Source organism: Myotis daubentonii, chromosome Y (assembly GCF_963259705.1).
Source record: "Myotis daubentonii chromosome Y, mMyoDau2.1, whole genome shotgun sequence".
NCBI lineage: Eukaryota > Metazoa > Chordata > Mammalia > Chiroptera > Vespertilionidae > Myotis > Myotis daubentonii.
Genome location: NC_081862.1, coordinates 16,789,137 through 16,810,032, shown reverse-complemented (window position 1 = coordinate 16,810,032; position 20,896 = coordinate 16,789,137). Strand labels below are relative to the sequence as shown.

Genomic DNA, 20,896 nt, shown 5'->3' with positions numbered 1-20,896 from the left:
TGGTTTCCTCCAACGATCCTCCATCACTGAGGCAAGCAAGCCTCATGTTAGTTTCAAGCTGCCTGGCTGCCGGCCGCCATCTTGGCTGACAGTTAATTTGCATATCTCTCTGATTAGCCAATGAAAAGGGTAGCGGTCGTACGCCATTTACCATGTTTCTCTTTTATTAGTGTAGATGTTCCTGACTGTTATGACCGAACGACTGGAACGAACAGTTACTATGACATGCACTGACCACCAAGGGGCAGATGCTTAATGCAGGAGCTACCCCCTGGAGGACAGTGCACTCCCACAGCCAACCCCCAGCCAGCCAACCTCCAGCAGTCCTAGCCCCGGCCAGTAGGCCCTGATCACCCAGTCAGGGCTGGGCCCCAGGCTGGGACAGGAAACCGGGGGGTGGGTGACAGTAGATGCAGCCCCTTTCCCAGGGGGGCCAAGGGCCAGTTCCCTCCTCAGGGCCGGAGGCCAAATTCCCATGCCCCATTCCTCCCCCAGCCAACAGGCTCCAATTGGCCCGCCGCCCGCCATGGTGGTGATGGTGCGGCAGTGAGGGAAGGAGGAAAAGGAAAGGGGGGAACTATGTGGTGGCCTAGGGACCCCACCTGTGCAAGAATTTCGTGCAGCAGTCCTCTAGTAAGATTATAATGGAGCTGAAAAATTTCTACCACCTAGTGACATCTTACCTATCATGATGTCATGACTTAAGATATTACTTTTGGTAATGCTGGTGTAAATAAACTAACTGCTGACCGTCATATAAAAGTATAGCACATACAACACAAAAAAACTGTTGGCTATAAAAGAGTATGCTATGGCGAGCTGGCATGGCTCAGTGGTTGAGCCATGAACCAGGAGGTCACAGCTCGATTTCCTATCAGGGCATATGCCTAAGTTGCTGGCTCAATTCCCTGAGTGGGGCGTGCAGGAGACAACCAATCCATGATTCTCTCTCATCATTGATGTTTCTGTCTTTCTCTCTGTCTGTCTTCTCTCTGAAACAAATAAAAAATAAAAACAAAACACTATGAAACATGTCAGCATCCTCACACATAAACATTTCATCACGTTTATTAAATACCTTAATTGCATCATTTTCTCTTGTGCTTAATTAACACTTTGTTCACCATGTCTCCTAAGTGTACAAAATCTAATGTTATCAGTAAGAGGCCACATCTAAAATTTGATTGATCTGAAATTAAATGAAATGTAATTAAGAGCCATAAAGGTGAAAAGTCAGTGACGGTTATTGCTTAAAATCAAGCACGTCCCATTCTGCCAAAGCTACAATCTTGAAGAACAAGAACAAGATAATAGAAGTTGTTAATGATCTACTTCATGAAGACAGCAAGACTATTAAAAATTTAAGAAGGGCCAAAACCGGTTTGGCTCAGTGGATAGAGCGTCAGCCTGCGGACTGAAAGGTCCCAGGTTCGATTCCGGTGGGGGCATGTACCTGGGTTGCGGGCACATCCCCAGTAGATGTGCAGGAGGTAGCTGATCCATGTTTCTCTCTCATTGATGTTTCTAACTCACTATCTCCCTTCCCCTCTGTAAAAAAAGCAATAAAATATATTTTTAAAAAAATTTAAGAAGGGCTTAATATCATTGTGAGCACCCATGATAGTCAAAGCCAAATCAAAAATGTTGTTTGTAATGTCAAAAGAAAAGACAGTGCCCAACTACAATTTTGAATATACCAAAAGCTCTGCGTGATTTGAACAATTCAAGAATAGTTATTTTATAAAGTGAAAGTGAGTGGTGAGTCTCCAAGTGTAACTATAAAGGCTGCTGAAGGATTTTTGGAAATTCTAGATAAGCTCATTATAGGAGAAAATTACTTGCCAGAACAAATATTCATTATGAATGAAACCTCCCTGTTCTGGAACCAAATGTCCAAGGGGACTTTTATCCATAAGGAAGCCAAGTCATTGTCAGGTTTCAGAGCCTCTAAGGCAGCTGTGGGCAAACTACAGCCCGCGGGCCGGATCCGGCCGTTCGGCTGTTCTATCCGGCCCGCGGAGCCGAAAGAGCGGAGGGTTCTCTTGCTCTCCCCTCCGCTCCTTCACCAGCAGCAGTGTTACCATGGATTAGTTCACACAAACACTCCATCCATGCTTTTGTTCCGGCCCTCCAGTCCAGTTTAAGAACCCATTGTGGCCCTCGAGTCAAAAAGTTTGCCCACCCCTGCTATAAGGACAGAAAATACATGCTTGGATGCAATGCTGTAGGCTACAAATTAAAACCCTTTGTGAGCTGGCTCAGTAAAAACCCAGGGTCTTCAAGCATATCAATAAACACACTGTCAGTGTACTACAGGAGCAATAAGAAGTTATGATTGCCCAGCTTTTCTTCTTAGATGCTCTCCTGAATTGGTGTGCCAGCGAAGTGGAGAAGTTCTCTGTTTAGAAAATAACGTGCTTTTAAGATTTTGCTTGTTGGCTTAACTACAAGACTGCGCACAAAGACCACTAGGGGGTGCACCAAGAAAAGATAAAAAAATGCGGAGACAAAGAAACAGGACGCAAATGTCAGAAATGGAAGATATAGAGCTCAAAACCACACTTTTAAGGTCTCTCAAGAACTGTCTAGAAGCTGCCGATAAACTTAGTAAGGCCCTCGAAAAGACTGGTGAGACCGCCGATAAATGTAGTGAGATCCTCAAGAAATCTAATGAGACCTTCGATGTTGTGATAAAGAACCAACTAGAAATTAAGCATACACTGACTGAAATAAAGAATATTATACAGACACCCAACAGCAGACCAGAGGAGCGCAAGAATCAAGTCAAAGATTCAAAACGCGAAGAAGCAAAAAACACCCAACTGGAAAAGCAAAATGAAAAAAGAATCCGAAAATACGAAGATAGTGTAAGGAGCCTTTGGGACAGCTTCAAGCGTACCAACATCCGAATTATAGGGGTGCCAGAAGAAGAGAGAGAGCAAGATATTGAAAACCTATTTGGAGAAATAATGACAGAAAACTTCCCCCACCTGGTGAAAGAAATAGACTTACACGTCCAGGAAGCGCAGAGAACCCCAAACAAAAGGAATCCAAAGAGGACCACACCAAGACACATCATAATTAAAATGCCAAGAGCAAAAGACAAAGAGAGAATCTTAAAAGCAGCAAGAGAAAGAAACTCAGTTACCTACAAGGGAGTACCCATATGACTGTCGGCTGATTTCTCAACAGAAACTTTGCAGGCCAGAAGGGAGTGGCAAGAAATATTCAAAGTGATGAATACCAAGAACTTACAACCAAGATTACTTTATCCAGCAAAGCTATCATTCAGAACTGAAGGTCAGATAAAGAGCTTCACAGATAAGGAAAAGCTAAAGGAGTTCATTACCACCAAACCAGTATTATATGAAATGCTGAAAGATATCCTTTAAGAAGAGGAAGAAGAAGAAAAAGGTAAAGATACAAATTATGAACAACAAACACGCATCTATCAACAAGTGAATCTAAGAATCAAGTGAATAAATAATCTGGTGAGCATAATAGAATCAGGGACATAGAAAGGGAATGGACTGACTATTCTTGGTGGGGAAAGGGGTGTGGGAGATGCGGGAAGAGACTGGACAAAAATCGTGCACCTATGGATGAGGACAGTGGGTGGGGAGTGAGGGCGGAGGGTGGGTCGGGAACTGGGAGGAGGGGAGTTATGGGGGAAAAAAGAGGAACAAATGTAATAATCTGAACAATAAAGATTTAATTAAAAAAATAAATAAAAGCAAAGACAATGATAAAGTAAAAAAAAAAAAAGATTTTGCTTGTTGAAAATATTGTTTTTATTGGTGATCTTCATCACAAAATCAAGCTGGTGTTTCACCCTCCAAACACCTCCTCTGATCCAACCAATGGATCAAGGATTTACTAGTATAACAGTTTTGAATTCCCACTAAGACCTAGTCGCCCACTTGTGAAGGACTTATATGATGAGGCATAGGGAGGCAAAGGACCTTAGCCCCGGCTATTGGTGCAACTGAGGGAAACACTAAGAAAACACTGGCGTATTTGGAAAAATCTACAAGAATTACAGTTATCAATGATGGCATCAAAAACCTTGCTTGATCTTGGAGTGATGTCACCAAGAAGTGTATGAATGTCATATGGGAACACACTCAAGAGTTTCATCCATGACTTCAAAGGCTTTGCCAAGGATAAGATGTTTGCAAAAATCAAGGTGTTGGTTATCAATGCAAACAACTTTAACCTGGGTGTGGATGGGGCTGACACTGAGAATATCCTAGAGGTGGTTTTTGAGGAACTAATAAAGAGTTGTTGAAACAGGAACAGGAACACATAACTGAAGAGGCAAGAAAAAGGACCCTGCAAATAGAAAGAAGAATCCCAAGAAAATTCAGTGAAAGGTTTAGCAGAAGGTTTTGCAGACCTTATTTACTAGCTCCTTAAAATGTTTGAAAACTTGGAACCCAACACTGAAAGGTTTACAGACCTAGATAGGAATATAGCATTATGTATGTACTTACAAGCAAAATCTGTCATGAATAAAAGAAAGAAACCAAATCACCTTGGACATATTTATAAAAGAATGGCACCGCTAACGCCTCATACAGGTTCTTCAGGAAGTCTTCTAGGAGAAAGTGTTGTTACCAGAAGATATGACAGCCTCATATGTTATTGCCCCTGAAAACCTTCCAGTAAAACAAGATGTGAAGGTGAAAGACAGTGATATTGATCATCCTGATCCTGTGCATGAGTAGGCTGGGGGGGGGGGGGGGTGTCTTAGTTTATAATGAAATAAACTATTTAATTTTAAATAGAAAACAGCCTACAACGTAAGGATATAAAAATATTTTTGGCCCTAACCAGTTTGGCTCAGTGGATAGAGCATTGGCCTGCGGACTCAAGGGTCCCAGGTTCGATTCCGGTCAAGGGCATGTACCTTAGTTGCAGGCACATCCCCAGAGGGGAGTGTGCAGGAGGCAGCTGATTGATGTTTCTCTCTCGTCGATGTTTCTAACTCTCTATCCCTATCCCTTCCTCTCTGTAAAAAATAGATAAAATATATTTTTTTAAAAAAATACTTTTGTACAGCTGCATAATAAGTCTCTTAAGCTAAATGTTAACAAGAGTCCAAACTTTTTAAATTTTTAAAGTTTGTAAAATAAAATTTACATTAGGTTAATTTATTGAAGAGAACATATTTTAAAATAAATTTAGTGTTCCTCAATGTACAGTGTTTATAAAGTCCATGGTAGTGTACGGTGGTATGCTAGGCCTTCACATTTATTCACCACCCACTACCTGACTCATCCAGAACCACTCCAGTCCTGCAATTTCTGTTCATGGCAAGAACCCTGTACAAGTGTACCATTTTCTATCTTATAATATCCTTTTTTTCCCTGTATGTTTTATGTTTCAGCCGTGGGCAAACTATGGATCTGGCCCGTTTGAAATGAATAATACTAAAAAAAAAAAGACCGTACCCTTTTATGTAATGACTAGGGGCCCGGTGCACGAAATTCGTGCACTGGGTGGCGGGGGGGGAGTGTCCCTCAGCCCAGCCTGCCCCCTCTCACATACTGGGAGCCCTCAGGCGTTGACCCCCATCACCCTCCAATCGCAGGATCGGCCCCTTGCCCAGGCCTGACGCCTCTGGCCTAGGCATCCGGCCCGGGCAGCGGGGACCTGCAGTGGCAGCAGGGGGGGTGCCGCAATTGGCGGGCTCCACCCCTGCCCCTGCAGGACGCCTCTGGCTGAGGCATCCGGCCGGGCAGCGGGGACCCGCAGCTGCAGCGGCCCCGTGATCGTGGGCTTCGCTTTAGGCCCAGGCAAGGGACCCCTAGCTCCCGGGACTGCCAGCTTCGACCGTGCCCAGCTCCCATCGCTGGCTCCACCCCTACTTCCTGCTATCACTGGCCAGGGCGGCAAAGGTGCCTGATTCTCTGATCATGGCTGGGGGGCAGGGCAAAGGCGGCCCCAGGGCCGCCTTTGCCCTGCCCCCCAGCTCTTAGCTCCCCCCTGGGTTTCCGATCACTGTCAGTGGCAGGGGGCTTCTTCCTGCTTTCCCTTTCGCCTCCCTGCATTGTGCCTACATATGCAAATTAACCGCCATCTTGTTGGCAGTTAACTGCCAATCTTAGTTGGCAGTTAATTTGCATATAGCCCTGATTAGCCAATGAAAAGGGTAGCTCGTACGCCAATTACCATTTTTCTCTTTTATTAGTGTTGATGTTTACTTTGAATTTATATTAGTTCACACAAACACTCCGTCCATGCTTTTGTTCCGGCCCTCCGGTCCAGTTTAAGAACCCATTGTGGCCCTCGAGTCAAAAAGTTTGCCCACCCCTGGTTTAGATGCATACATACTTAGCATTGTGTTACAGTTTCCTACAGTATTCAGTACAATGACATGCTATACAAGCTTGTCATGTAGGGGCAGTAGGCTATAATGTGGCCCAGGTGTGTAGTAGGCTGTACTATTTAAGTGTGTACTCTGTGTGCACGATGATGAAATCACCTAATGACATATTTTTAAAGACATATTTCTACAGTTAAGCAACACAAGATAGTATGGAGAAGTGATTCTTGAAAACTGTTTTATTTAAGTTAATTTCTTTTGTTTATGAATTTCATGCTTACCTATCCTATCTAATAAAAGAGAAAGATGGTAATTGGCGTACGACTGCTACTCTTCCCATTGGCTAATCAGGGTGATATGCAAATTAATCACCAGCCATGATGGCGGTTAACCACCAACAAAGATGGCGGTTAATTTGCATACTGCAGGTAGGGTGGGGCAGCACCATCCCGCCTGCCCCGCTGCCATCCGGGCCTGCTATTTGCAACCCTGGTGGCAGGCGGCCCCTATGGGAACAGACCCAGGGATGGCAGCAGGACCCCAGCAATCCGCCACCAGCCACACCCACAAACTTCCATCCTGAGGGGATCTGAGGCTGACCGGTGCTAATGCACCGATCTGACACTGGCAAGGCCCACAAATGGCCCTCCAGAGGGATCCCCGGCTGACTGGTGCTAATGCACCCATCTTCCACTGGCCATGCCCACAAACGGCCCTCCAGGGGGACCCCCAGCCGACAGGTGCTAATGCACTGATTTGCCAAAACGCACACCCAGGCAGCCTTTTCCCTGCAGGAACTATGCAGCCCGGAGAGGGGAGTGGGGCCGCTGGGAGCAGGGCGGGAACTTCCCGGGGTTGCTCATTCACTTACTCGGTCATTCATTCACTCATTCACTCACTCATTATTCACTCACTCAGCAAACCCACTCGGGTCCATGGCACCAGGCCAGGCACTGAAGTTGAAGCAGGATAAGACAGAGCTATGACCTCAAGATGTTAGAAATTCAGTATGCAGCCAGGAGAGGGACGCCAGGACGCTGGGAGCAGGGGGTACTTTCCCTGGGTGGGCTTCAGGGAGCTGGGAGTAGGGCCGGAACTTCTGCCATGTTGCCGTGGCAACGCGTTCCCTCCCCTTAGCTGCTGGCCCATTCACCTACTTGTTCATTCATTCACTCACTCATTATTCACTCACTCAGCAAACCCTCTCAGGTCCCTGGCACCAGGCCAGGCACTGAAGGTGAAGCAGGATAAGACAGAGCTACGTCCTCAAGATGTTAGTACTTCAGTAGGGCGAAGCAGGCACATGAACAAGGCAGTTGTATGCACAGATGCAGTGTACTGGGTTCTGTGAGGGCTGTAACTAACACCGACTTTGTCCTCTTGATAAATTGAGGCCTTGGGAGCCAGGCCGCCCCAAGCCTGTAGGCCTGTGCCTCGGCCAGGAGTGGCCGGGGTCCCGGAACATGACAGAGGGTGCAGGTCAGGCTGAGGGGTCTGGCCCCACTCCTCACCCTCACCCCTGAGTGCACAAATTTTTGTGCACTGGGCTACTAGTATATATATGAAAGCCTAAGTGACCCTTGCGACTGAACAACTGGAATGACCAACCAGTCACTATGACGTGCACTGACCACCAGGGGGGCAGACGCTCAACACAGGAGCTGTCCCATGATGGTCAGTGTTCTCCCACAGCCAACCTCACACAGTCCCTCCCCCCGGCCAGCTGGCCCCCATTGTCCCCTGGTACTAAACCATTCATAGAGACCTACTTCTGGATGGAGGTTTTGTAGGTACCAGAGCAGCTTTTTCGCTCCAATCTATTGAGAGTCAGCCCGAGAGTCGACACAAGGGTTTGTCTTGCTCCTGTCCTCTCCCTTCCCTGGGAGCCGCCAATCTGCCATGGGGGTGGTGCAGCGGCAAGGGAAGCGAGGAACCATGTGGTGGCAGGGTGCCTACAGCATTCTCAAATCTGGTGGCCTCAGCATCTGGTGTTTGTTTCTAACAAGCCTGGCCTGGCGACCATTGCCTCTTCTCCCAATCCTGATGGGGCCCTCTGGCCCAGGCTGGGGTGCAGTACCAGGGGAGGGTGGCGGCAGACGCAGCCCCTTCCCCAGTGTGTGCCAATGGCTGGCTCCCTCCTTGGGGCTGGCGGCCAACCTCCTGTGGACCCTCCCACCACCACCACCAGCCAACTTCCTGCTGCCGCCCTCCTCCCCCCATGCACGAATTCGTGCACTGGGCCTCTAATATTCACATAAAAGAAGATTAACAGAAATTATTAATTTTATACCCGGTCCATATTTCTGTTTCAGAAATTGTGTACATGCAAGTTGTATATGTACATGCCTCTGTTTCATTTTGTTTTGTTGTTTTTTCCTCTTGTTAACACTTGAGAGTATACCACACGTAGTGTGCTTCTCTTTGGTTTTGTTTATTTTGGCACTTAGTAATATATCAGCACATAGTATATATCTATCTGCACAGAAAAATCTTATTGTCTTTATTAACTATCCAGTTTGCAGTTCAATATTACTAGTAAGTAGTGGTTCATGTTACGGTGTTTGTTTTTTTGGTAATTGGAGTATGATGTAAAGTGATACATAGCTCTTACATACCTTTTAAATACACTATCTCATTTACTTCTCAAAATAACACTAGGTGTATGAAAACGAGTTTTTACTTTTATACAGAAGACAAATAAGATCAGGGGTAGAGAACCTTTTTTCTGCTAAGGTCCATTTGGATATTTATAACATCACTAGACGCCCAGTGTGTGAAATCGAGTGGCCCTGCCCACCCACGTGCCTCACTGCTTACAGTCCCGCCCACCCGTGCATATCCCGCCCACTGCCCCACCACTCATAGCCCTGCCTACCCAAACTTGCAGCCCCTTCTGCCCCATACCTGCTGCGCCACCACTTTGGGATCCATCAGTACACTTCCTGGTGACCAGTTGTTTGATCGTTGGGGTGTTACGGCCACGGGATCTTTATAATATAGATTCTCAGGCCATATAAAATTATCCACTTAAAAAATAAGCCTTCTACATTAGGTCAAATGTTTAACTCAGCACCTAATTCTTTGGCAAGGCCAGATCAAATGATTTTGCAGGCCTTTCACAGCTACAATAGATACTCACTTTAGGATTACAGTTTTTGTGTGTGGGAGCCTGACTTGAATCTAAACAGTTTTAAATAAGTTTAATATGTAATTAAAATGTGAAGTATAACATTTTGATTCAGATGTAACATTTTGATTTATTTAAAGATCTGACCCCAATGAATTGAACACACCTAATTAAATACATAAAGTAAACCTATGATGACACAAAATAAATTTAATGTTATACCACCTATATGGCTTTCTATGAAGATTGTCATTAAAACATATTGATAAAAATATAGGCTAATCAAACAGTTCTGTACTACAGTGACACGTTATTAGGGGAAAAATTAAGAGTTCTCTTTCACAGTGTCTGTAGTAGTGATGGTGTTATTGCCAATATTTGTCAGCATAACAGAGCTGCCAGGGGACAGAATCATGTTCATGTTCTGAGAATCTTTTTTTCTTTTTCTCTCAGCTTGTGAAGCACTTACTGAGTGGGAATATCTACCACCTGTTGGCCCTCGCCCACCAAAAGGATTTGTGGGACTCAAAAATGCTGGTGCTACTTGTTACATGAATTCTGTGATCCAACAGCTATACATGATTCCTTCCATCAGGAACAGTATTCTTGCAATTGAAAGCACAGGTAGTGATATAGATGACGATATGTTCAGTGATGAAAAGCGGGACAATAAGGTAAATTTTAATTATAAATTCTGGATTTTGTGTGTTTTAATATCTTCTTTTTTCTCTTTGAATATTATAGTTCTTGTCAGATATTTTTGAACTGCATTTGACGATAGGACAAAAATCTTTGAGTACCTTTGGCATATTATAATGCTCATTAATAGAATTTAAACTGCAATTAATAATCTTTATCACAGCTTTTCTGTTTATTTCTTATATAGCAGTTGATATAATCATGTTTTACGTTCCAGAATTTAGTTTGTTGTTTGTACAGTCATAAAATGTTCATTATCTTCAAAATATGTTCAATTTTTTTCTATATTTTTATTAATTTCAGAGAGGAAGAGAGAGAGATAGAAAAATCAATAATGAAAGAGAGCCCAGCCTGCATGACCCAGTGGTTGAGCGTCGACCTTTGAACCAGAAGGTCAGGTTTCAGTTCTCAGAACACATGACTGGGTTGCAGGGCTCAATCACCATTGTGGGGATTACAGGAGGCAACTGATCAATGATCCTCTCATCATTGATGTTTCTGTCTCTCTCCCTCGCCCTTCCTAAAATTAATAAAAGTATTTTAAAAATAAAAAATAATGAGAGAGAATCATTGATCATCTGCCTCCTGCACGATCAGGGACAAAGCCCTCAACCCAGGCATATGCTCTGACCTGTAGTCAAACCGTTACCTTCTGGTTCATAGGTGAACACTCAACCCTGTGCCACTGTTTTTGGGCAATATGTTCATTTCTTTTTTAATTAGGTTATATTTTCATTTTTTTAATGTTTTAAAGCAGGGGTGAGGAATGTCCGGCCCATGGGCCATATAAAACCCACAAAATCATTTTGGCTAGCCCTACCAAGGCAATAATAATGGGTGAGTTAATTAAATGTTTGACCTAATAATAGCATTTAATTTAATTTAATTTTTAAGTTGATAATTTTTAATAGTCCAGGAATGATGTTATAAATACCCAAAGGCCTTTGGTAGAAAAAAGATTCCCCACCCTTGTTTTAAAGTATATTTAAATTCTGCCTTTTTTGATTTATGATCTGTTGATTCTTAGGGTGTTTTATATTTTTCTCTGGTAAAGAAACAGACTTTTTCATTAGTTTAAATAATGCTGTATGGTCTCATTAACAGTATTAATTAATAATAATAGATATTCAGGCCATCAGTCCAAAGTATCCAATCCTATATAGTAAGAGTAATATGCAAATCAATCAAATGGTGGAATGATCAGTTGCTATGACACGCATTGACCACCAGGGGGCAGACACTCAACTCTCCCTGGTGGTCAGTGTGCTCCTGTAGGGAGAGCACTGCTCAACCAGAAGCTGGACTCACAGGGAGCAGGCCTAAGCCAGCAGGCAGACATTCCTCAAGGGGTCCCGGACTGCGAGAGGGTGCAGGCCTGGCTGAGAGGATCCCTTCCACCCCCCAGTGCATGAATTTCATGCACCAGCCCTCTAGTATAATATATGAAGAATGTATTATTTCTATAAGAAAAAATGGAATCCTAGAAAGACTAGGTAACTTATTTCCCCAGGGTTACATATTGCAAACATTCATTTGTCTCTAGTTCAATCTACTCACCTTTTCCTCTTTCATATTATACAAGCTTCAATAAATGTTCAGTATTATACTTTTATGATCTTTCTGTAATGCCTCACCTATGAAATAGTTTGTATAAACACTAACATTATAAAATGAAAGTTATGTGCTATAGATATAAAAAATATAAAATAATGCAAATCATTTATTCACTATTTGTCTCTACTTATTTCACTATACTCTCTAAGTTATATAACTTCATCAATGATGTTTTTGTCTCTAGAGTAATGTTGATCCCCGAGATGATGTATTTGGATACCCTCCTCAATTTGAGTACAGACCAGCATTAAGTAAGACAGAAGACAGGAAAGATTACAATATTGGTGTCCTAAGACATCTTCAGGTCATCTTTGGTCATTTAGCTGCTTCCCAGCTACAATACTATGTGCCCAGAGGATTTTGGAAACAGTACAGGTAAGTTATGAGTGGATAATTTGGTTTTATGAAAACTCATACTAATTTTAAACTTCCAAAATATATTAGAATATATATACTCATTTAATATTTAGTAGTATTCTGTTTAAGTTTTTTCTTTATCATTGCCTCAATAGGAGGGAATAAAAATGATCAGAGTCTGGATTTTGTTCTTTGCATTCCTGTGCTATTTTTAGTATTTACTGTTTTCCTTTGTTCCTGTATTTTTTAGGATTTCAGATCATATGATCTGTGATAACTACTCAGCTCTGCTGTTACAACAACAAAGCAACCATAGATAATATGTAAATAATGGGGTGTGGCTCTTTCAATAAAACTTTGTACATGGACACTGAAAGTTGAATTTTATACTCCATATAATTTTCACATGTCATGAAATACTGTGGGGGTTTTTTTCCAATCATTTACATATATATAAAACTTTCTGCCCAGACCTAGTGGATATGTTTTTATTATAATACTATAGTACAACTGAACCAAAAATGAGAAAAGAGGGGAGGGGAGAGGAGAGGAGGGGAGGGGAGGGAAGGGGAATTAAGTAAGAGAGGAAAGGAGAGAGGGAGGGAAATTAAGGGTGTGGAAAGATGGGTTTGAATCCTATATGATAACAGTAGAAAAGTTGGTGGTGTTTTAATTTTGGGGGTTTTCTTTAATCCTCACCCATCTGAGTATATGTTTCCATTGATTTTTTTTTTTTTTTAGAGAGAGTGAAAGGGAGGGGGAGAGACAAAGATATGTGCAACCCAGGTACATGCCCTTGACCTGAATCAAATCTCAACTCTTCATTCTGCATGCCAACACTATCCACTGAGCCAAACCAGCTAGGGCTGGTGATTTGTTTTTAGTTATCTTCTAATATGACCTAGGTTTTAGCAACAATTATTTTTTTTTACATCATACATGGTATTTTGTTTTCTTAGCATTGGATCTATTTTTAATCCATTTTCTAGCCCAGGCTGGTGTCACTCATTTGTTTGGAGTGTCATCCCCTATACCGGATGGCATTGGGTTCTATTCCTGGTCAGGGCTTATAGCCAGGTCAGGACACATGCAAAAGCAACTGATTGATGTTTCTGTTCCTCTAAAATCAATTTTTTAAAAACTAAATTAAATGAAATCCATTCTCTAAAACAGTAATGACTAATCTTTCTCTTTTTCTTTGGAAATAATCCCTTTATTTGGGCATAAATAGCTATCAACTTTTCAATATGGCACTAAAAGTTGTTGCAGAATTAACCATCAAAGTAGTATTTATAAGGTCCAAGCTAGGATGACTTTTCCCTCTCATAATGATCTCTTTACTTGAATTCAAAATACATCAATGTACTGATTTATCAAACAACTACTACTCTTATCAAGGGCTACCTATCAGCCACACCTGTAATTTCATGGTAATTCTTTGACACAGGAGTACCATTTTTAATATGCTCTTCACTGTCATTATGATTGCCCGCAATACATAGAATGTATTGGTTTGGTTCCACTTCTTTTATGAAGGGAAAAACACTTAACTTTTGCCCTAGCCATTTTGACTCAATGAATAGAGCATCAGCACCTAAACTGAAGGGTCCTAAGTTTGATTCTGGTCAAGGGCATATACCTTGGTTGCAGATTCCCCATCCATGGTAAGAGTGTGCAGGAGGCAACCAATCAATGTGCCTCTCTCACATCAGTGTTTCTCTCTGTCTCTCCTCCCTTCCACTCTGTCTAAAAATCAATGGGAAAAATATCCTCAGGTGAGGATTAACCAAAAAGAAAAGAGACTGAGCTTTCATTTCTAATGTTATTTTTGTTTCTGTTATGAAAAACATCTGTTCTGCAATAGTATTGTACTTGTTTTATTCCATTTTCTCCTTAGGCTTTGGGGTGAACCTATTAATCTACGTGAACAACATGATGCCTTAGAATTTTTTAATTCTTTGGTGGATAGTTTAGATGAAGCTCTAAAAGCTTTAGGACATCCAGCTCTCTTAAGTCAAGTCCTAGGAGGTTCCTTTGCTGATCAGAAGATTTGCCAAGGCTGCCCACATAGGTAATTGCTATGTAATGTTTTTAATATATACTTTCTGTAGGTCTTTTTAAAAATGATGTAAATTAAATCTTCACTATACTTATGTATGAAAACAGTGCATGCCAGTTACTACTAAATGTCTACGATTGTGAAGGAATTATATTCTGTGCTATATTGAAATATATACATACTACAGGTCTGGTGCATGGCATTCATGCACTCGGGGGTGGGCAAATTCCTCAGCCTGGACCACGTCCTTTTGCAGTCCTGGAGCCCTTGGGAGATGTCCGACTGACAGCTTAGGGCTATGGGGTCACAGTCAGACATCCTCAACACTGCCACAGAGGCAGGACGCTGTGCTCTCCAGGCATGATCCCAGCTTGTGACTGAGCAGCGCTCTCCCTGGTGGTCAGTGCCTGTCATAGCGATCGAGCGTTCCACCTTTTGGTTGATTTGGATATTACCTTTTTATTATATAGGATATTTTTATTTTCAGTAAATTTTTGTTATTCTTACTGTAGTAAGTATTTTGAGTAAATAATTGAGGAGTAATAGAAACGGGTGATAAATTGTTGTATACTTTTTGGTTTGTTTTGTTAATCCTCACCTGATGATATTTTTTAATTGTTTTTTAGTGAGAGGGGAAGGGAAGGGAAGAGAGGGAAACATGGATGGGAGAGAGACCCATCAATTAGTTGCTTCCTGCATGTGCCTCAGGTGGGGCCAGGGATTGAGCATGCAACCAAGGTACATGCCCTTGACAACCCTTCGGTCCTCCCACCTTCACTATAACCACTGAGCAAAACTGGCGAGGGCAAGAGTTGTGTACTTTTTCTTGTCTGTGACATTTTGTCATTTCTTGGGACATGAAATGTCAGTTTCCATAAATCTATAGTTACTAAGATATTTGCCTGTCATGGTATAGTTAAAATAATAATTGAAATATCTTAAATAACTTTAGAAGATAGCTGGCAGGTCTGGAGCACTATTTCCTATGGAAATTAAAAAGTTGTCCTTTAAATTGTCATCAACTAGTGGCCTGGTGCACAGATTCGTGCACATTGAAAGGAAATTAATTAGAAGAAAGATTTTATCTCGGCCTTTTTTATGGTTCCCTGTGTTGATAAAGTGGTTTTCTGTGCTAAGTGTCCTCTAGGGTCCAGTGGCTTAGCCTTCCCAATTACCTGACGTAGACACTCTTGGTGCACCCCCTTGTGGGCTTTGTGCACAGTCTTGTTGTAGTTAAGCCTTGATTGTTGTAGGTAACACTGGGAGAATTTGACCTCCAGGCCAATTGGCTATGGGAATCAGCTGTGTCTAGGGTGGGAGAACTTCTGTGCTGAAGACACCCTTATGGGGCAAGACTTGCTTCTGTGGGGCTTTGGTGCTCACTGAGTCTGTCCCCTGACTGTGTCCCTTATGGATCTGCGGAGTTATAATTGGATAGTCCCACTCTGACCACTGGGTACACTGGTTCTTGGATCTAAGGAGGTGCTAATCTAGCCTTTGCCTGAGGCTACCCTGCAGAAGCCAGCTGTAAAGCAATGCAAGTTGCCCTGGGGCCTTGGGCAGCTGCAGTTTGTTAAGTAATTTTCAGATTACAGAGGGCCTGGCCTTTCATATGCAAAAGCCTCCCTGCAGGGCTTGGGCGGGGCAGAGCCCCAGGGGATCAACTGGGCGGGCTGAGCAAGCAGTATGGCTGTTCTCAGTCGCTGCGTGTGCCTCTGAGAGAAAGCTGCCCTCCAGTTCCGACCATGCCAAACAGTCCCGTTTCTCCCGTATGAGTCCGGGTCCCCAGAGACTCGCCCAAAACTGGAGTTCAGAGCCTGAGACTCCCTCCAGATTGAAAAAGACAATCGTGACCTCAGCCGCCAGCCCTCTCCGCATGCACCTCCGCACCTTTGTATTTTACTTCCGCACCACACCTCCTCTGAGTCTCGGTATGCTTTTCTCTTTCCTTCTAGTTGTAGAATTTCCACACAGCTAGCCTTCCTGTGGTTCTGGATGTTGTCTGTTCCATCTTTTAGTTGTATTTTTGAAGTGGTTGTGCAAGGCAGCAATCTCCGATGTTTACCTATGCCACCATCTTGGTTCTCCCGTGATTGTTTTTAGAAGAAATATTTTAATATCACTATTCGCCCTTTCTCTATAATAGAAGTGTCAACCAATTTTATGATTGACAATGACAGATCGAAACACACTCATGTGATTGGCGCCAGTGGGAGCTTTATATATATATACTAGGGGCCCAGTGCACGAAATTCGTGCACTGGGTGTGTGTGTGGGGGGGGTGTCCCTCAGCCCAGCCTGCCCCCTCTCACATACTGGGAGCCCTCAGGCGTTGACCCCCATCACCCTCCAATCGCAGGATCGGCCCCTTGCCCAGGCCTGACGCCTCTGACAGAGGTGTCAGGCCTTGGCAGGGGATCCTCATTTCCCCCCATCACTGGTTCTGCCCCCAGCCCAGGCCTGATGCCTCTGGCCCAGGCATCAGGCCTGGGCAGGGGACCCCCAGACCCCTCCAATTGCTGGCTCTGCCCCTTGCCCAGGCCTGATGCCTCAGCCAGAGGCGTAGACCCCCATCACCCTCCGATCGCCTGATCGGCCCCTTGCCCAGGCTTGATGCCTCCGCCAGAGGTGTCAGGCTTGGACAGGGGACCCCCATCTCCCGCCGATCACTGGCTCTGGCCCCCGCCCAGGCCTGAGGCCTCTGGCCCAGGAATCATGCCTGGGCAGGGGACCCCCATCTCCCTCTGATCACTTGCTCCACCCCCCGCCCAAGCCTGACACCTCTGACCCAGGCTTCAGGCCTGGGCAAGGGGACCATCATATCCCCCCAATCCCCAACTCTGCCCCCCGCCCAGGCCTGATGCCTCGGCCAGAGGAGTTGACCCTCATCACCCTCCGATCACCAATCACCGGATCGGCCCCTTGACCAGGCCTGAGGCCTCCGGCAGAGGTGTCAGGCCTGGGCAGGGGACCCCCAGCTCCCCGCGGTTGCAGGCTCCGCCCCTGCCCAGGCCTGACGCCTCTGGCCTAGGGGTCCGGCTCGGGCAGCGGGGACCCGCAGCTGCAGCGGCCCCACGATCGTGGGCTCCGCTTTAGGCCCAGGCAAGGGACCCCTAGCTCCTGGGACTGCCAGCTTCGACCGTGCCCGGCTCCCATTGCTGGCTCCACCCCTACTTCCTGCTATCACTGGCCAGGGCGGCAAAGGCGCCTGATTCTCCGATCATGGCTGGGGGGCCCCAGGGCCGCCTTTGCCTTGCCCCCCAGCTCTTAGCTCCCCCCTGGGTTTCCGATCACTGTCAGTGGCAGGGGGCTTCTTCCTGCTTTCCCTTTCGCCTCCCTGCGTTGTGCCTACATATGCAAATTAACCGCCATCTTGTTGGCAGTTAACTGCCAGTCATAGTTGGCAGTTAATTTGCATATAGCCCTGATTAGCCAATGAAAAGGGTATCGTCGTACGCCAATTACCATTTTTCTCTTTTATTAGTGTTGACTAGAGGCCCAGTGCACAAAAATTTGTGCACTCGGCGGTGGGGGGTCCCTCAGCCCGGCCTGCGCCCTCTCGCAGTCTGGGACCCTTCGGGAGATATCTACCTGCTGGCTTACGCTCACTCCCGGGTGGCAGAGGGCAGGCCCAATCCCTAGGTTCAGCCCCTGGTCGGGCTCAGAGCAGGGCCGATTGGGAGTTGGGGCGCCGCCCCCTGTCATGCACAGAGCAGGGCAGATCAGGAGGTTGTGATGCCACCCTCAGTCACGCTCAGGGTAGGGCCGATTGGGGGGTAGAGGCACCACCCTCTGTCACACTAAAGGCAGGGTACATGGGGAGGTTGCGGTGCCACCCCCTGTCACGCACAGAGCAGGGCCAATCAGGGGGTTGGGGCGCTGCCCCAGGTCACTCACAGAGCATGGCCCATCAGGGGGGTTGGGCTTCGTTCCCTGTCACTCACAGAGCAGGGTCGATCAGGGGGTTGAGGAGCTCCCCCCTGTCACTCATAGAGTAGTGTTGATAGGGAAGTTGGGGCACCGCCCCCTGTCACACTCAGGTCAGGGCTGATGGGGAGGTTATAGCTCTACCCCGTCACACACAGAGCAGGGCCCGTGGGGGGAGGGGGGTTGGGGTGCCGCACCCTGTCACACACAGAGCCTCAGGGTAATCAGGGGGTTGGGGAGCTCCCCCGTATCAGGCACAGAGCAGGGCTGATCTATGGGTTGGGACGCCTTCCCCTGTCACGAACAGAGCAGGGCGTTTAGGGAGGTTGTGGCCCCGCCCCCTGTCACACACAGAGCCACAGGGCAATCAGGGGGTTTGGGCGCTGCCCCCTGTCACACTGATCCCGGTGCCGGGAGGCCTCGCGGCTCTGCTGATCCCGGTGCTGGGAGGCATATTACCCTTTTACTATATAGGATAGAGGCTTGGTGCACGGGTGTGTGCCGGCTGGTTTGCCCTGAATGTTGTCCTGGATCAGGGTGGGGGTCCCGCTTGGGTGCCTGGCCAGCCTGGGTGAGGGGCTGATGGCTGTTTGCAGCTGGTCACACCCCCTTCAGAGTGGGGGTCCCCACTGGGGTGCTTGGCCAGTCTGGGTGAGGGGCTGAGGGCTGTTTTCAGGCTGGCGGGTGACTAAAGCTCCCAACCGCTCCTTTTTTTCTTTATTTTTTATTCTGGGCCAGCTTTAGCTCTGAGGCTTGGCTCCAGCTCTTAGGCCTCCGCTGCTGAAAGCAGGTATCTAGTTTGTTTGGGTTCTATAATCGAAACACTGTTTCAACTCCAGCTCTGAGATCCCGGCTGGCTGAAAGCAGGTTTCTGGGGTTTTGTTTAGCTTCTATATTTGTAACAATTTTTCAAACTGCAAGCTCAGAGGCCGGCAGCGGCAGGCGGGGAACATTGGCTCCCTCTGTCACTGAAGCAAGCAAGCTTCATGTTCGCTTCAAGCTGCCTGGCTGCCGGCCACCATCTTGGCTTGTATTAATTTGCATATCGCCCTGATTAACCAATGGGGAGGGTAGCGGAGGTATGGCTAATTACCATGTTTCTCTTTTATTAGATAGGATCACACATGCTTGCGACAATGTTTATTTTTAAATTGCCAGTGTGCATCATATGTGCTGGCCGGTCAGTTGGTCAGTCATTCAGATAGACAGATGGTTGGTCACTTAGCCTTTTATATATATATAGATCTTTGTCATTCTTAAGATAGGTTGGATATGTTTGCACATCAAACCATTTATCAAGAGTTAAGACATTCTGTGTTATGGAGTTAATGAAAAGACAAATTGATTTATATAAGGCTTCTAATAAAAATTTAATTTAATTCTCAATTATTAATAGTTCACAAAGTTAATTGATTCACAAAGTTAATCAATGGGCACACATTTTTTGTTACTGTGTGGAATTTTTACTTTAGGGCTTGACTTGTTGTGTTCACATAATGTTGATTTGAAATCCTTTCTCACCAAAATAATCACAGTCTTATTCTCTAAACATTAGTTCTGTGTGTGTGATTGGAAAAAAGCAGGTTCCTTTGAAGATAGGGAAATCATTTGGGGAAATGTAGTAATACATAAATGAGAGATTTTATCATGTCATTCTTTTCATAGTGCCGTTCGTTTGGAAGTTGGGGATATACTTAATCACCTGGCTTGACCACTTTTAGTTCTTAGGAAAAGACACTTTACATTAAACAGACAATATAAAGTATACAATTCTTTATCACCTGTTGCTGTTACTCCTCAATTATTTACTCAAATTAAGTACATATTTCAAGTAGTTCTAATTATTATCAGTCTAGACACCCAATGCGAAATCCTGCAAGACCCAGACCGACCTGCCTCGCCAGCGGGACCTATCGGTGTACCTCCTGGTGACTTGTCATTTGGTATTTACAGTGTTATGACCACTGGCTTTTTATAATAAAGATACTTTAGTGCTACTGAAGAGTCCACAGTATTTTTTATGTTATAGAACATTGTTTTAGTAGAGCATTCTATATTTTAAGAGAAATTGTCAATTCCATTTATCCTCTAAGATTTCTTTTCTATTCCCTGTGGACTAATTTCTATCACAGTAGTATCATGCATTATAAACCATCTATAAAAACTTTTATTTGTATACGTATTTTATTTTTTCTTAACCTGTTGTACGCCATAAGCACCTATAGACGCAAGCAGTGGACCTTCCCCACACACCACGCGTGTCTATTAAAAAAAAAAGTTTTCCCTACATGGCAGCCTTTATCAACTTTAAAATTATTTTTTGTGAGAATTTTCAGCTGAAAATATTCACGAACACCCAAATTGTGAGAAACATAATTATTCTTAAAATATTCATTGCAAATTGATTTTTTAAATTAAATTCAAAATATCGTGGAATGTGGGGATGGTTTCTGTTTTGGACACATGGCAGTTAACTGATTAAGTAAAAACTTCTAAATGTGAAGATTATGTCTAAAGCAATATCTGTGTCCATAGGCTATGCATATATGCATATAAATCCTTTGGTTAATCTCTTCCTACCTCTCTCTTACCACTTTGCTCTGAAATTTATTGGCCTGTTGCTTGCTTCTGTGTCTCTGGATTTTCTTTATTCATTAGATTCCACGTATAAATGAGAATATGTGGTACTTGTCATTCTATGACTGACTTATTTCACTTAACATAATAATCTCCAGGTCCCTCCATGTTATCTCAAAGGGTAAGAAAGAAATCCACAGCTTTATAA

At 44.6% G+C, this 20,896-nt stretch overlaps 1 protein-coding gene across 1 annotated transcript in view; it reads left to right on the top strand.

The window, feature by feature from the left end:
- LOC132225556 (probable ubiquitin carboxyl-terminal hydrolase FAF-X) overlaps positions 1–20,896 on the top strand; it is a 273,762-nt gene that overhangs the window by 220,279 nt on the left and 32,587 nt on the right. The window contains 3 exon segments of the mRNA XM_059680650.1: positions 9,909–10,129; positions 11,953–12,143; positions 14,023–14,196. Coding sequence (XP_059536633.1) covers positions 9,909–10,129; positions 11,953–12,143; positions 14,023–14,196 — 586 coding nt within the window.